Genomic DNA, 16013 nt, shown 5'->3' with positions numbered 1-16013 from the left:
TGAACCAGGCGTCCGGTCAATACCGAGCCACAAAACATCAATTCAAGATGTCCTTCATTTCATCCACCGTTGTCACCAAAAATGCTAATCGATCTGCCAGTCAATTTTTTGAGTTCTTAGATTATGATACAATCTTGAACGATTCCACAAGTACAAGTTTTTTGATCGGTGAGTTTCCATTTACCTATATAGTTAGTTTATTACATTTATGTACGTATTCATCTGACGTCATTTTTCAAAATACCAGATGTTATTGGACGAGTTGAAAGTGTATGTGAACTTGAAACAATCCCTGTCATAAACAAGGACACAAGCAAGCTTGAGTTCGACTTGTGCAATGTGAAGTGAGTATATACGGTTAACATTATTTTTTATTACGTTTATGTTATTTTTTATTCTTTTAAATATTTATACTCATCTAATTGAACCGTATTATATGTAGAGAGGAACGCTTACCATGCACACTTTGGGGTAAATTTGGCGAGCAAGTCTATTCGGCTTGTCAGAATGCTGGCGAACGTGGGGTCATCATTGTAATCCGTTTTGGAAAAATCAATGTGTTAAGAGGTAAAAATATTTAATTACAAAATTGTTGTTTCAACATAAAATATAATGCATTTTGATTATTTGTTTAAATTATCATAGGTGAACGTCAAATTACCAGTTCTTTTCAAACCTCTTAGGTGCTCATAGATCTTAACGATCCAGATGTCACTGATTTCAAAAATAGGTAAACAATATATTTATATATCAAACACAAATTTTGATAATGTGATTATTAATAATAATTGTTTTCCAATATGAAGTTTACCTACAAATGGCGGAAATATTACTTTCTTGAGTAGCAAGCCACATCAGATGATTTCTTATGATGATGAGAGTAATTTTGATTAGTTTCCAATGGTGACTATTGCTGAACTGCAAGATTATCTTGAGGTATATAACAAAGTTGTCATAACTTTATTATATGTTGATAAAATGATATGTTTTTGGGAAATAATTTTTTAATATAAAACTAATAACATAAAATATTTAAAGGGTATAAAACATTAGATATGGTATCGACTAAATTAAAGGTATAACTCAAACCTTAACTTTTATGTGTTAATTTATCAATAGAGTTTATGCAATTATGGTGACTGTTCTATTGTTAAATATTCAGGCTGGAAAATGTAAAATCATGTGTACTGTATACGCGGTTGATACAATTGGCCTGGTTTTACTTGGTTTGCACTAAGTGTAGAAAAAAGGTCTACAAAATCCCAAAACGCGAAGACGAGAAATTTTGTGATAAAACTAAGAAGCTTTATTCATGTGAAACATGTGATGCCAAAGTTTCATCTGCCAGTGCGAAGTAACTAAATTTTATAAATTACTAGATAACAAATTGTTTGCCAAAAACATATAATCACATGTTTACATTTAAATTATATTGTAGATACTAACTCCATCTTTGTGTAATGGACAACACGAGCAAGATCAAATGTTTTCTTTTTGATTCAAATGCAAAGGATATTGTTAACCAGTCTGCTGATGAAATTTTAAAAGGGACATACGATGCGTATGAGGTATTATACACTTTACTTATTTTATTTCAATTAGTTTTATATTAAAAAATCAATTCCCAAATACTTATTATTTTTGAACATAGATACAAGATCCAGATGTCGTTCCTGATGCGCTGCAAAACTTGGTTGGGAAGACTTTTCAGTTTCTAATTTGCGTTAAGAAAGAAAATCTTTACGGTGGTAGTAATACATACAAGGTCGGAAATGTTTGGAAAGGCAATCAGGTTTTGACTACCACCATTGATGATGCGAATGAATCTGAAGATGGGGGTGATCAGAGTTTACTCATGTCTGGCGATCAGGTAAAATTCATATGATGTGAATGTATTTTTTATATTTATGGTACAATACTATATCTTGAAAATTTATTATTTATAGGCATCACTGATGAACACACATAGCCAAGAGTCTTCGGATGATGTTTCTGGCAATATCAAAACTCCTTTAGCAAAGCGTGAGCGTGATGATCTTAAAGATTCAGTCGACTCATCCTCATCGTCTAAGAAGTCATGTAATAGTGGGAATAGTGTGGAAACAACATATGCTAATGAAGTGATTGATGAGGATACACTGAAGAGTGATGGTGTTTTGGTGAACGCTCTTCTTACAAGTGAATCCAATGAAGGGGTTGCAAAGGGACGAACTCGAGGACGTGGTGGTGGTAAAGTTGTTGGCAAAGAGGGAGGCAAAAATGGGAAGATGTGATCCCATATATTCTGGAGTTTATGAATTTGTTATTATTCAATTTTTTATTGAATAACTTTCTCTTTTCCAATATTTGGTTTAGTATTTTGAGCATTCGGATATTTATTTTTTTGTGGTTAGTTAATTGTTTCTGGAACTAGAATTATTAATAAAATATGTTTGGGTTTTGCATACTATGTTTGTCAGTCACAAGTTATACATTTTAATTCATTTGCATCAAAAAAATATAAGTATAATATTATATTAGTTTAAATAAATACTCCTTATGAGTTTTGACGATGATCCTTACGAGTTCTGACGAACTTGAGAATCCATCGTCTGGACCTTCACTCACTCCTTCATATAAGAAGCTAAACCCGAGAGTTTCAATTAAGACGACATTAAAACCATAACCGTTTTACTCCATCACATAGAAAACTATTCATTTCCTTATTCTCTTTTATCTTCAATCTTAACAAAAAATTAAAACAAAGAATGTCTCCTTGTGAAAGTGTTTCCGATCTTCAGAAGACAAACGGCGGATATCGTATTTGTGTATAGATACTAAGAGATTATTATGATTATACTCTTTTCGATCGACCTAATCAGATGTTAGTTCTTGCTGATGAATTTGTAAGCTTTGGAGGTTTGAAAATATTTACCGTATATATGTTTTAGGAATGTATTTCTTAGTTATTTATTGATAAACTGTGTAGGGCAATCGCATCCTGTCTGCTATTCAATATGATATAATGGACAAATTCGAGTATGCATTGGTTGAAGGAAATTGGGTTTTTCTTGGTAATTTTGAAGTTACTGACAGAGTGATTCATCCAAGTATATCATCAAACAACTATCATATACATTTCCTCGAGGATACCATTGTTGAGAAAACCAATCCGAAGTCGTCCAGAGGAATATACTCTTTTTGTGCATTCATGAATATTTTATATAGATTTATTCATACAGATAGATATCTTGGTATGTTTCTTACAATTTTTTATTTAAAATCGTTTATGTAAGGAAGTCCAACATGTATTTACAGGCAGTCTTTTATTTTTGCAGTTGATCTTCTCGGTGTTGTCACATTTGTTCAGAAACTTCAGTTAGGAGTTCCTATGTCCGATACATTGGACACACCCACTCAACGTCCAAAATGGTCGACACATTCTATACACTGAAGTTCCTACCAAATTTGTGTGGAATGCCAGACTTAAAGAATGGAGACTCAGAAAATGTGGTGTTGGTCAATCCGGGTACTTAAAAAGTGTCCCATTGAAGATTCCGAGCTTTTTTACTTGTGCTTATTGTTGCACATCGTAAGAGGTCCTACATCTTATGGTGATATTAAGACTGTTGATGGTGTTACTCATCCCACATTCAAAGAAGCTTGTCTTGCTAGAGCATTTGTCCCATTTGAAGATCAATAATTTTTTTTATCTTTTTAAGTATTCAGTATTAAGTTTATTGATAATTATTTTTATTTTTCATAACATTTTGGCTTTTATATGTAGCCAAAATAATCAATAACGATGTGCATTTTATGAAAAGTGAAATGGAATAAAGCTTTTAATATTTCTTTACGACTTATAGTTTCATCTCTGTCTGTTTATATATCATCTTCGCATATAATCTATATCTCCATGTTTAGAAGTAAACACAAATTATATAATTTGCCCCATACAATATTGTATGAATATATATTTGATAAACCCACAAAGCTCTAGGTAGTTATATAACAAATTCATTATATTGTTGTACGCTTTAATGATAAACTAAGATTCTCAATGCAATAACTCATCGATACTTATGTATAGAATTGGATGTTTGCTTTATTTAATAACTCATCGATACTTAATTTAAACATAGGATATTTTCATCAATACTATTAAGGTATGTGTACAACTATAATGGAATATTTGAATATTTATAGTATTAAATATAATAAGTGTTTAAAGGACATATATCTAAGTATTTATTCGTACGATATTTAACAATACCATATAAATTCCAAATTATGTTCTACTCTTATTCAGTGATTTTTTAAATTTCCTTAAATATTATAGGCGTTGTTATTATAATATTCACTTTACTATCCTGACTATCTTACCTATATTCTCTAAGGAGATTAAAAAATTTTTCACCACTATTTAAGTAATATTTTAGAAGGCATACAATAAAGTTCTAATTACTATTGTTAGATATTATGTTTGGCTACGACTACATTTCAGATTTGAACACTCATACCTCAGACTGGAAGATTCGAGTTAAGATCGTTCGGAAGTGGAAGGAATGGATTCAACATGACGGTGTCACTCTTATGCTTATTTTGTCTGATCCAAAGGTTACTTCAATATAATATCTTACTATATGAATTTATTGTTTTGTTGCGTATATTACTGAACTAATATTATATTTGCTCATCAACTTTTTATTTGTATTGTGTTAGGGACATACTATAGAAGCCCGAGTGAACAAAAAATTCATTAATCATTTTGATTGTTTGCTGGTTGAAAATCAATGGTATGATATTGAAGATTTTGGAGTAATCCTTAGTCGTGAAGACAATTCAGCATCAACGAGTATTCATATAATGTTATTTATTGTGTCTACAGTCGTCACAAAAATTGAGAAATTTTCATGTTAGTTCACCTCTGTCTAATTTTGAATCTATTTAACTCCATATGCTTATGTATGAGAACTTTTTATTTAATTTGCAGCTATCCAAACAAGCTTGATGGGAAGACGATGTATTTTTTTAGGATAAAATTAGAATTTTAATATTTAGATTCTGTATTTTTCTGTTTTATGGTAATTTATTATGCTATAATTTCTCGATCTACTTATTTCTGATCGATTCTCTCTTGTGTTATACCTATTATTTTAAAAATCAAATGATCACATACATATAATTACAATTTATGTTCAATTAATATATTGTATGTTAACGTGTATAAAACAGGTGTTCATAACTGCACTACAAAGTGTATGCATGCTACGGAATAAACAATCATAACATCAGCTTTTTAACTTCTCAATAGTAATGATTTGTCTCGGTAATCGATTGGGGTTGCAATACTAATGAAACCATATAATAAATTGAATAAATATAATTTATTATATGATGACGATAATAACCAGTAATTAGAAATATACATATGCATTAATTTTGTTATATATAATGTATATGTTAATTATTTTTGTTGTTGTTTAACTATAACAACTTCGTCTGTTCTTTTTTATTTAACAATTACTAAAAAACTTATAGTAAGATACATTCTGTCACTGATGCAACATATGTGAGATACTAGACACTTTATTTTTCTGCATGGTAATCATTACACTAAAGATCAATGCATTTTATATTTCAATATAAGATAACCAATATAATAAATGAATCGTCGCCATTTAATATAATTTTATATTGTTAGGTGTGAAACAGTTATTATGTAAGATAGAAACTAAAAACTGTAATCATAAACAACTTTCACTCCTAACATATGATAACGAACTAAGTCTTATTTTATTTCAGTTATCGGAGTGATTTTTATTCGATATCTAAAATGTATAACCAATAATTATACTATTTACTCTAATGTATTAAATGTGAAAATGAATTTTCCAAAACTGTATGAAATATAAATTTTATATCATGTAAACTACTTTCAGTCCTAACATAGGAAAACAAATATTTATGTATATATTTTGGAATATGAATCTCAAAAGAGATTTATCATGAATCAATACAATATAGAAAAGTATGTTGCATTCAATGTATATAAACGTCATTAGTTGCTACGATAGGTGTAATCATTATTTTTGTTGTTTAACAAGAAAACCAAACCTGTGCCAAAATTAATTAGAAGAAGTTATCCTTTTCGTTTTTGACGACGGTTCCACTTTATTTGTATTATATTTCAGAGACTATTGCTTAACAGAACAAACAAAATTCGAAAACACGAACTTCTCGAATTATGTCTTACCATGACTTAGTTAGTAAGCTTACGCCATGGCAAGAAAATCCGGTGATACGTGTTGTTATTTACAAAAAATGGATTGAGAAAGACAGCAGTGGTCGGGATCGTGTCGAATTCATATTTGCCGACGAAGAGGTAAATAAGTTGATCTTTTATACTAGATGAATTTTTGGTGCATGCAAGTAACTTTTTTTGCCCTAATAGTTTTTGTATTTTACAATCTGTAATCATTCTAGGGCTGTAAAATTCATGCGTCTGCTCATAACTGGATCCATGAATATTTCAAGAATGAATGTCACAAAGGAGAATGGTTTGAACTTCGCAATTTTATTGTCAGATCTTCAGACTGGAACAATTGGAAAGAACGTCCAACTAAACATCCTTACAATATCCTTCTCACTCGAGATACCACGCTTGACTTTATACGTGAAGAGCCGGTATCTAATTGGTATTTCTTGAATTTAATCAAATTCGAAGATATTGTGAAGAGGAAAGTGGATCATGTGTTTCCTATTTGTAATATTTTATTTTCATTATTGATTTATTTAGTTTATTTGTTCTTAATAATAATTAGTCTATTATATGTTAGGGAATCATTATGTTATTTTAACTTCTATTCTTTTTAAAAAAAATAGACTTGGTTGGTGTGATCGATTTTGTTAGTGAAATATCCATTGGCAATGACTTTGACTCCATTTCAAGAATCCAGCCAAAAAAAGTTCTTGAATTTCATATAAGAGATCTCGAGTAAGTGTATTTTCTATATGTTATGCAAATTCATTTTTATAAGTATTATTTATTGGTGTTATGTTTACTTTTAAATTTAGGGATGTTGTTATCAAATGTTTTGCTTTTGATAACTGGGCAATTTGTTTTCATGGAAATCGAGAAAGACTGATCGCATTTTCGTTCTGTTAACTGAGTGGAGACTTGATCTCTATAAAGGTTAGATATCCAATGTATTATTATTATTGAATTTGGTATCTGAACTTCTACCAAAGTATATAACGGTGTTAAATGCTACAATTATATTTTTCTTTGTAGGTGAAAACATTGTCAGAAATGGAGGAGGTCAGTCTCGATTTCTCTTCAACCCAGAGATAACTGAAGTTGAAGAGTTTGCGTACATGTAAGCTGTTTTATCTTTATTTTTAAATGAAATCATAATTTATAGTTGCTAACTATTCATATTTATATCAACAGGTTCGTTCTGGCCGACAAGAAGTCAAATATCAAACCAGGAAATTAAGATGTGCATATGAAACCAGACTACATTATAACACATTTTCGTTCAAAGGAGATATGTCTTCCTATTTATATTTATGTTATGAATCTAATATCTTGAACTTATTAATTTCTGTGGGCTTTTTACAATGGTTGTTTATGTATTTCCGTAAACATATTTTATTTTCATATCTAAATTACTATCTGCTTAAATATTTATCAATGATCGTTAATAAATTATAACGAATCGTGTGATAGAAATATGAAAAGTTATTAACTAGATTAATTTTATCATTATTATATATACATTTATTATATGAAAAGATATTATCTTGTGATACAAATTGATGGGCTTTTAACTAGAATGTAAGTTATCATACCAAATGATTGTAATAAAAATTGATGGGTTTTTATTGAAAAATCTGTAAAACTATAAACAATTTTGCTTTCTATACTATATATACACTTAGCAAATTTGCATTTTAATTTGCCCACTTGATTGCTAACATATTCTTAAAATCTACATGTCCATATCATAAACATCACATGTATTGATGTTTAAACTCCACATATCATTCCATCCATAACATTCAACTCTATATGTACACTGAACTAAACATTAATTGGATATAACTTATGATTTATTTTTCATTTTAGCCAACAAAAATCACGCCCGCCCACCAATGGGCGGGTTAGAATCTAGTTATTGTATTATATAATAACAGCCACATGAATTTCAGTTCTTTCTATTTTCATATAAATTAAAAGTTCAAAACCTATTTGTACATCAAATAAAAGTTTGAGGCAAGCAGAAGAAACTCGAAATGACTTCAGATCTACTTTTTCCCTGCTCAACCCTAATCTTTTGCCAGAAATAACTAACTCACCTCCTTCTCCCTAACCCTTGGCCGAAAATCTCCATGCCTCCTCTTCTTTTTCTCACCGTGTCTTCCGCTCTGTAACGGTTGTCTTTGGCCACCCTCAAGGCTTTGCGACTCTTCTTTAAACCAAGTTCTTCTTTAAAACTGTTTCTATCCTATTTTCGACCTCAAAATCCACTCTGTTTCGTCTTAAGCATGGTTCCACCTTGTTTGACTTCTTTTTGCCTCAGCTATGCCTAACCAGGAGTCCACCGAACAAGATTGAACCTTCTCCCTTTTTGGGAAGTAAATCTAAAACCGTTGCTCATCACCGGCGTCTACTCTCATACTCTGCATCAACACTTGCTGCTGAAGCACGATTGCTCCCAACTTTTCTAAGCTATCTTTTTCCTCGCCAAATCAAGATCTCAACATTCAAGACTGAAGTTTTTCTCCCTATTGGGAAGCAAGTTCAAGCCATGTTTTCTCTTTGGCTGTCACTACTGCCTACTCTGTTCTAAGTGCCTTATAATTACTATCGCAAAATCTCTTTTACTCTGCAAGAATGGATCGTTCAAAAGATGTCCCAAAGAACTCTCACCTGGAGGATGACGACGACATTATCGAGCTTCCTCACGTCGACAACTCTCAGCTTATAGCTAGATTTAATCGAAGTCTGGTTGGCCGCTTGTTCAACCAAGATATCAGAAGCACCGAGACATTTATAGCCTTTATGCCAAGGCAAAACATCTGGGATGTTGAAGGCAGAGTACATGGCATAGATTTGGGGAACTCAAGATTTCAGTTTGACTTTGATTCAGAAGCAGATCTGAAAAAGTCCTTAACAAGAGACCCTGCCATTTTAACAAATGGTCTTTCTCCCTTGAGCGCTGGATTCCTCATGTGGGTGAATCCTTCCCAAACAACATGATCTTTTCGATCAGAATCTCGGGTATCCCAACTCACTTCTGGTTGGAGGAGAACTTCAAAGCCATCGGGAAAAAAATCGGAGATATGAAGGCTGTAGATGCTAGAGCTGCCAGGGTTCAAGTCTCCTCAATGGGGATGAGCCTCTCAAGTTTACCGCCAGAGCCAGACTCCAATCTGGAGAAATTGTTAAGGTCAAAATGAAGTATGAACGCCTTGACAGATGGTGACTTAAATCCTATAGTTTATTTGGAAAGCAAGGAACAAGAAAATCTTTAACGGGAAAGAAATTTCCCCGGAAGACACCTGGATCTACGCAAAGGTGAAAACAGAAAGTTGGAGAACGGCAAACCAACCTGAAGACGACGATGACGCTCACATTGAGGAGTTGGCCCCCCCTCCGTCCCCGATATCGCTACCCAAGGAACCGCATATCCCGATATGCCGGATTGATGCTTCTTGGATCAATCACGAACAGGTTGGCGGCCTCGGTTCGGCCCCTGTTTAGAGAAATTGGGGAATTGGGCTTCCCGAAGCCCAATTTTGAGACTTAGATGTTTTTTAGTCAGTTAAACTCATGGGGGTGAAAACCGACCGCAACACCTACTTGTTTTTAAGGAGAACAAAAGATATATACTTATTTAGTAGACGTAATTATGAATATCGATAGGATATCAAATAAACTATCTGGAGCAACACATTCACGACAAACAATCTGATAATTAATATTAACATCAATGTCGGTTAGGGTTAGTTTCATAATTTGATAAAAGTTATGATTATTATAGATACATAATGATTATTATACGCTTCATGGTTATATATGGGATGGATAGCTATGGAATTTTTTTTTACATATAATTTAAGGATTTTTGCAAAAAAATTCTTGAAATGAATTTTTTTTTCCAAGTTTATTCTTAATTTGTAAAAACTACATGTCCCGGCCCAATTAATTTATACAGAAAAACTAATTTTTTAAATCTCATTTATATAAAAATTTAATTGTTTGGGCCTTTATATCAATTTTTTTTTTTACAAAAAAATCTTAAATTCTACTAAATATTGTATTATTTTGGGCTAAATTTATATTAATTTTTTTAAAAACAGGTTTTTTATACAAAGAACTTTTTGAAAATAACATTGGACCTTTGGACCGTCGTACCTCTGCCATATCCTCTTTGGCTTGGCCTGGTTAAACTTATGAAATAAAATTTAACCTAGAATGTAACTTACTGTCACCAACATAAAATTTGTTAACTTATGATAACTTATATATCAAATCGAAGCTTTGCAACAAGGAGTTGGAAGCTATTATTAGAATTTAGAAACTCTAATATATGTGACTATAAGGGTTTTTCAGATATACGAGATGTTTAAATTTGATTTCAGGTATAAGGGTTTGATCTACATTTTTTTTTGCCAGTTAAAAGTACATTTGCAAAATCTTATTATTAAAAGTTTTTTTTTTTGCAGAAGATAGTCTTATTTTTATTTTCGCATCGAGTCCATCTTGTTTAGTACTGCCATTTGAAATCATATAAACTCTTTTTTTTGTCTGTAAAAAATTTGGACAATTTCTCAATTTGTGGATGTCATCTTTTCGCAGAGGCCATGCTATTCTTCTCTGTATTGTTCTAATTTTATCGGATGTTCCCAAAGGGTCATAGACTCTTTAATATGATATTGTAATTATAGTTTTTATTTTGGTAAATATATAACTAATATTTTTTTTCAGTTTACTTAATACATGTATATCAAATATATCAAAGTTTGATACTATAATACTTGATTTGAGATAGTGAATTTTTGTTTTTAAATAAAAAAGATATTTTTTTATTCTAGTTTTTTTATATAACATTGAAACAAGACTTAGCAATTCATAAAACAGCCCTCCTCCGGAGAAAGCCAATCAGGAACCGCTGAGCCGACATGAGAGTATTTGATCCCTCTCGCTCTTGCTTTTTTTTTTGCGAGCCAATCCGCCTTGGTATTCAATCTTTGGGGAATTTGGATGAGAATAAATGAGACAAGAGAACCACGTAATGTTCTGAAATCTTCGAGTTCTAACGCAAACGTAGGCCAGAGTTCTGACGCAAACGTAGGCCAGTCATCGGGACATTCACTCATCTCAATAAGATCAGCACGGTCTGTTGCAATGACACCACAGTTCAAACCTTCTGAGAGAATACACTTCATCGCCCAGATGAGAGAGTCGAATTCAGCGTGAAGGGGGGACAGACAGCGATTCGATCCCCTCAGACCAAGGAGAAGGATCTTATCTCTACACGAAACGTGCCACCCGTGGCCGCTTACAACATCAGATCCAATCCACAAACAGGATGAAAATTGGTTCCTGGGAGACAGGAATTCCTGGTTCCAGCCGACGATCTTCAGGAGTCTTTTGGTTACTCGCCAAATTAGCCTTACGGCAATCCTCCTCTTCATGCCTAGCATGCTCGAGAATATCAGTTGGAAGTTCCATCACATTATCAAAAAAATTTCGATTTCTCGCTTTCCAAATGAACCACATGACCCATGGGAAGATGTGTAAATTCTCCTCGCCAGCACCAAATTCCATAGCTTTCCAAAACAGGAAGTCCATATTATGGAAAAGAGATGGCTGAGGGAAGACGCTTGGCACAGACGGGATCACAGAAAAAGCTCAGACCTGTCTGGATGGAGGACACTCAAAGATGAGGTAGTTTATAGTCTCTTCCTCTGCTCCACATCTGGGGCATTCCTTATCTCTGCCTATATGCCGGCGTTGAAAGGTAGCCAGACAACCCGAGATACATTGCCACACGAAATGTTTAAGCTTCCGAGTAGTTTTTAGTTTCCATGCTTGTGCCTTTAGTACCAAAGTACAAGGTCCCTGAAGAGAGGGTCCACACGCAAGACGAGATAAAGCTCTCGCGGACCAATATCCTGATTTGACAGAATAATTCACAGATTTGGTGAGAGTCCAACTATAGCCATCTCTAGAGACAGTCTGGCTTGGGCGAATGCCTAAAATAAGAGAAATATCCTTGGGGGGAAAGAGTTTCCGGAGTCGTTCCATTTTCCATTGCTTGGACTCAAAGTCGATCAAAGAATTCACACAAAGAATAAGGTCTCGCACGGCTTGGATACCCCGAGGAGGACGGGCCAGAGTGTCTGGGATCCATGGTACCACACAAAATGTCCAAAGCTGGAACCAATGGTCTTTCGAATACCCAAGGCTAGGAGAGGCTGAGCTGCCATAATACTCCTCCAACCGTAAGATGGTCGATTTGAGACCTTAATCTCCAACGGATTGCAGTATTTGAAGTAACGGTCTTTAAGGAGCCGACTTAGGAGCGAATCCAGAAATCTGAGTATTCTCCAGAGTTGCTTGGCTAGTAATGCAAGGTTGAATTCTTCAATGGTTCTGAAACCCAAACCACCATCTCCTAGCTGAATGCATAATTTGTCCCATGCTTCCCAATGAATACCTCTACTGTCCGCCTTGGAGCTCCACCAGAAGTTGGCTGCATGTGGCACTACTCAGCTTCATACGAATAACCTTTGGGAGAAGGAAACACAACATTACATATGTCGGAATGGCCTGAGCCTGAGACTTAATAAGAACTTCTTTCCCCCCTTTGACAAGAGTTTGGCTGACCAAGAGTTGGTGCGCTTCTGTTATCTGTCCCGAACAAACGCAAAAACTTGAGATTTCAACCCATGTAACTTCTCAGGGATTTCTAAATAAATACCCATCCACCTTCCTGAGAGATACTGACAATGGATTTGATGTGTTGTTGTGTCTTGGTCGGGACGTCATTTCCATAAATAATCGATGATTTCGAGAATTGATTTGCTGACCGAAAGCTTCTGCATAGGCACGAACAATGTCAATGACTTCTTTGCTCTGGAGAGAGTCAGCTTTACAGAAAAAGAGACTGTCATCCGCAAATAGTAGATGTGAGGTCGAGGGGCTCGTCCTTGCTATTTGAATGCCTTGAATTTTCTGATTATCTTCAGCCGCTCGAAGCTGAAAAATGAGAACCCTTGTACAGAGAATAATGAGGTAAGGCGAGATTGGGTCCCCTTGCCTAATTCTACGAGAGGGGTTAATATGACCTCAAGGCTCTCTGTTTACGAGGATTTTGTAAGACACCCTGGTGATGCAATACATAACCCATCCTATCATTTCTGTTCAAAACCCATCTTTTCCAGAAGAGGCTGAAGAAAACTCCATTCCACTCAGTCATAAGCTTTGCTCATGTCTGTTTTGATTGCCATAAATTTTCTCATACAAGAGGGATTAGAGCGTAATGCATGAAAGTTTTCTTGGGCAATAAGGATGTTGTCTGTAATCAATCTACCAGCCACAAATGCCGATTGAGTCTCGGAAATAAATTCTAGAAGAACGTTTTTTAGTCGAAGGATCAGGACCTTTGAGATGACTTTGTAACAAACGTTGCATGAACTAATAGGTCTGAATCCAGTCATTTCTCGCGGTTTATCCCCTTTAGGTATAAGTAAAATGTTAGTCGCATTCAGCGTTTTATCAAAGGTACCAGACTCGAAAAAAGACTTGACTAGGTGCACTAGATCAGTCTTCACCGTGGGCCAGAATTGTTGAAAGAAAAGGGCTGTCATCCCATCTGGCCCTAGGGTTTTTGACGGGTTAAGGGAGAAAAGAGCTCGTCGAACCTTATCCTCAGAGATATCGCGGGTGAGGGTCGCATTTATTCCAGGCATAACTTTCGCGGGAACATCCCGGAGAACGTCAGATGGGTCTCTTGGTCCCGACGAAGTGAAGAGGGAGTCAAAGTACTCAACTGCTATCTTCTCGATTCCTGCTTCGTTATCAATCTATACACCCGATTGATTCAGAAGACCAAGGATTCAGTTCCTTGCGCGCCTTTGTTTAGTAATGGCATGGAAATATTTGGTGTTTTTATCTCCATCCTTAAGCCAGAGAGCTCGGCTTTTCTGCTTCCAGTAAACCTCTTCTTCTCTATACGCCTCACATAATTGTTGTTTAAGATTTTTCAACTCTTCCAACGAGATCGAGTCATCTTGGTCGGCGTTATCTATATCAATCAGGAGGTTTTGGATCTTTGTCTCTTAGTTCGTCTTAATTCCCTTCTTCCAGGAAGAGATTGATTGACATCACTTTTTCAAACGACAAACAAAGGAGCCCTGAGGAACAGGATCAGGCGCTTTCCACCCATTTGTAACTGCTTCTTCTAGGCCCGGCTAACCAATCCAACGTTTATCAAAACAAATCGATGGATAAATTGCGGTGGAGAGGAGAGGATAGAAGCTATTAGGGGCCTATGATCAGATCCCCAAAGATGAAGATACTCCACAGAATTGTGGGAGAAAATGTGGTGCCACTCCTCATTGCCCATTGTTCGGTCCAACCTGCATTTGACAATGCCGTTACTTCTACGGCCCACCCAGGAGAAAGAATTTCCACGGAAAGGGAAATCCAACATTCCGCAGTTGTCGATCATAGCACGAAAGGATAAGAAGGAAGTTCTGATTGTTTTCTACCTCCACATTTCTCGTGATTCCCAGTGATCTCATTAAAATCACCGATAATGAACCACAGATTGGAGCGAGAGATACCAATTCGATTTAGTCTCTCCCAAACATAATCTCGATTTTTAACAACAGGATCCCCATAGATAAATGTCATAAAAACTCTATTGCCATCAATAAGAGATTCTACATCAATCAAACGATTATCCAAAATAAGAGTTTTAACCGGAAAGTCATTAGAGTACATAAGAGCGAGACCACCACTATTCTCTAATGGGTCGACAGTGAGAAGATTATCAAAACCTAAATTAACTTGCATTGATTGCAGAAAAAGTGATCATTTTTTGTTTCCGATAAGAACATGAAACCTGGAGAGTACTTCTTACATAACTCCTCCAGTCGACGGGCTGTACGTTCAGCAGCCACCCCTTGGCAGTTCCAGGCGAGAATCTTCATACCGGAGGCTCCGGTGGCTTACGGATCCACCGAACCTGTCTTGTTTTTAGCCGAGATGATTGATTTGCTGATCGGGATCGAAGTTGGAGCTGAGTTAGAAGTCAAAGTTTGATGCTGAGTGGGAAGAGCTTCTCCGATGAGAGTGCTAGTTGAAGGACGAGAAGTTGGAGCCGAGCGCTTCTTTGGAGAGATCTTTCCTTGGTAAGTCATGAGCTTCTTCAATGCTGCTGTGCTTGCTTTTGGACTCTTTGGGATCTTCTTCTTGATACTAGGTTTCCCATTTCGAGCTAGAAGAATGATTTTCTGCTGCTTCCTATCCTTGTCTTTAGATGGGGACCTCTCACGTTTGCTGGTGGGAGATTGAGAAGAGGCTGGGATCGCCTGATGGGAATGAGAAATCGGCACAACAGCCTCAGAGATCGTCCTTTCCAGACTTTCCACAATGTCTCCGGCGGCCAGATCTTCTTCCAAGAGATCATCGTTGTTTGCTAACTCATACAACATCATCTCCCTTTCACATTGATCCAGAATTCTGAGATCCTCTTCAGTAAGCTCAATATCTTCCACATTCTCATCAGCTAACTCCTCCCAATTAGAGGGAACAAAACCTTGCGCCAAGTTGAAGTCCTCACCATTCCGAGCCGAAGCATCTGTGGTGGATATCAAAGCTATGTCATCAAAAGGAGGAGAGAGTTCACCAAAAGGTGGAGAATGAACAACCCTTGAGGATGACCCTGTTTCCCGGAGCTTAGGTGATGACTCAAAATCTCCCATGTCACTGTTTGCATCTTCGTCATCTTCCA

General features: G+C 35.3%; 1 protein-coding gene, 1 non-coding gene and 1 pseudogene across 2 annotated transcripts; 1 reads left to right on the top strand and 2 right to left on the bottom strand.

Moving 5' to 3' along the window:
- The first annotated feature begins 1460 nt into the window (after nucleotides 1–1460).
- LOC112083497 lies at nucleotides 1461–2273 on the top strand. Its single transcript, XM_024151527.1, has 3 exons — nucleotides 1461–1568; nucleotides 1652–1870; nucleotides 1947–2273. Exons 1-3 carry the CDS (start codon nucleotides 1461–1463, stop codon nucleotides 2271–2273), a joined length of 654 nt encoding a protein of 217 aa, XP_024007295.1.
- An 8527-nt stretch (nucleotides 2274–10800) lies between these two features.
- LOC112083616 lies at nucleotides 10801–10903 on the bottom strand. The gene has a single exon (XR_002897752.1). It is a non-coding gene; the product is annotated as a U6 spliceosomal RNA (small nuclear RNA).
- A 206-nt stretch (nucleotides 10904–11109) lies between these two features.
- LOC112083496 lies at nucleotides 11110–15210 on the bottom strand (annotated as a pseudogene).
- Between the last annotated feature and the right edge of the window lie 803 nt (nucleotides 15211–16013).

The sequence above is a fragment of the Eutrema salsugineum genome, unplaced genomic scaffold, assembly GCF_000478725.1.
Source record: "Eutrema salsugineum unplaced genomic scaffold, Eutsalg1_0 scaffold_6, whole genome shotgun sequence".
NCBI classification, from domain to species: Eukaryota; Viridiplantae; Streptophyta; class Magnoliopsida; order Brassicales; family Brassicaceae; genus Eutrema; species Eutrema salsugineum.
This window is presented reverse-complemented; position numbering and strand designations above follow the sequence as displayed.

Excerpts from the sequence above, each read along its gene's own strand:
- LOC112083497 (XM_024151527.1), top strand. The coding sequence starts at position 1,461 with ATGGACAACACGAGCAAGATCAAATGTTTTCTTTTTGATTCAAATGCA. Across the intron at positions 1,569-1,651 it reads GGACATACGATGCGTATGAG|ATACAAGATCCAGATGTCGT; the intron begins GTATTATACACT and ends TTTTGAACATAG. Across the intron at positions 1,871-1,946 it reads TACTCATGTCTGGCGATCAG|GCATCACTGATGAACACACA; the intron begins GTAAAATTCATA and ends TATTATTTATAG.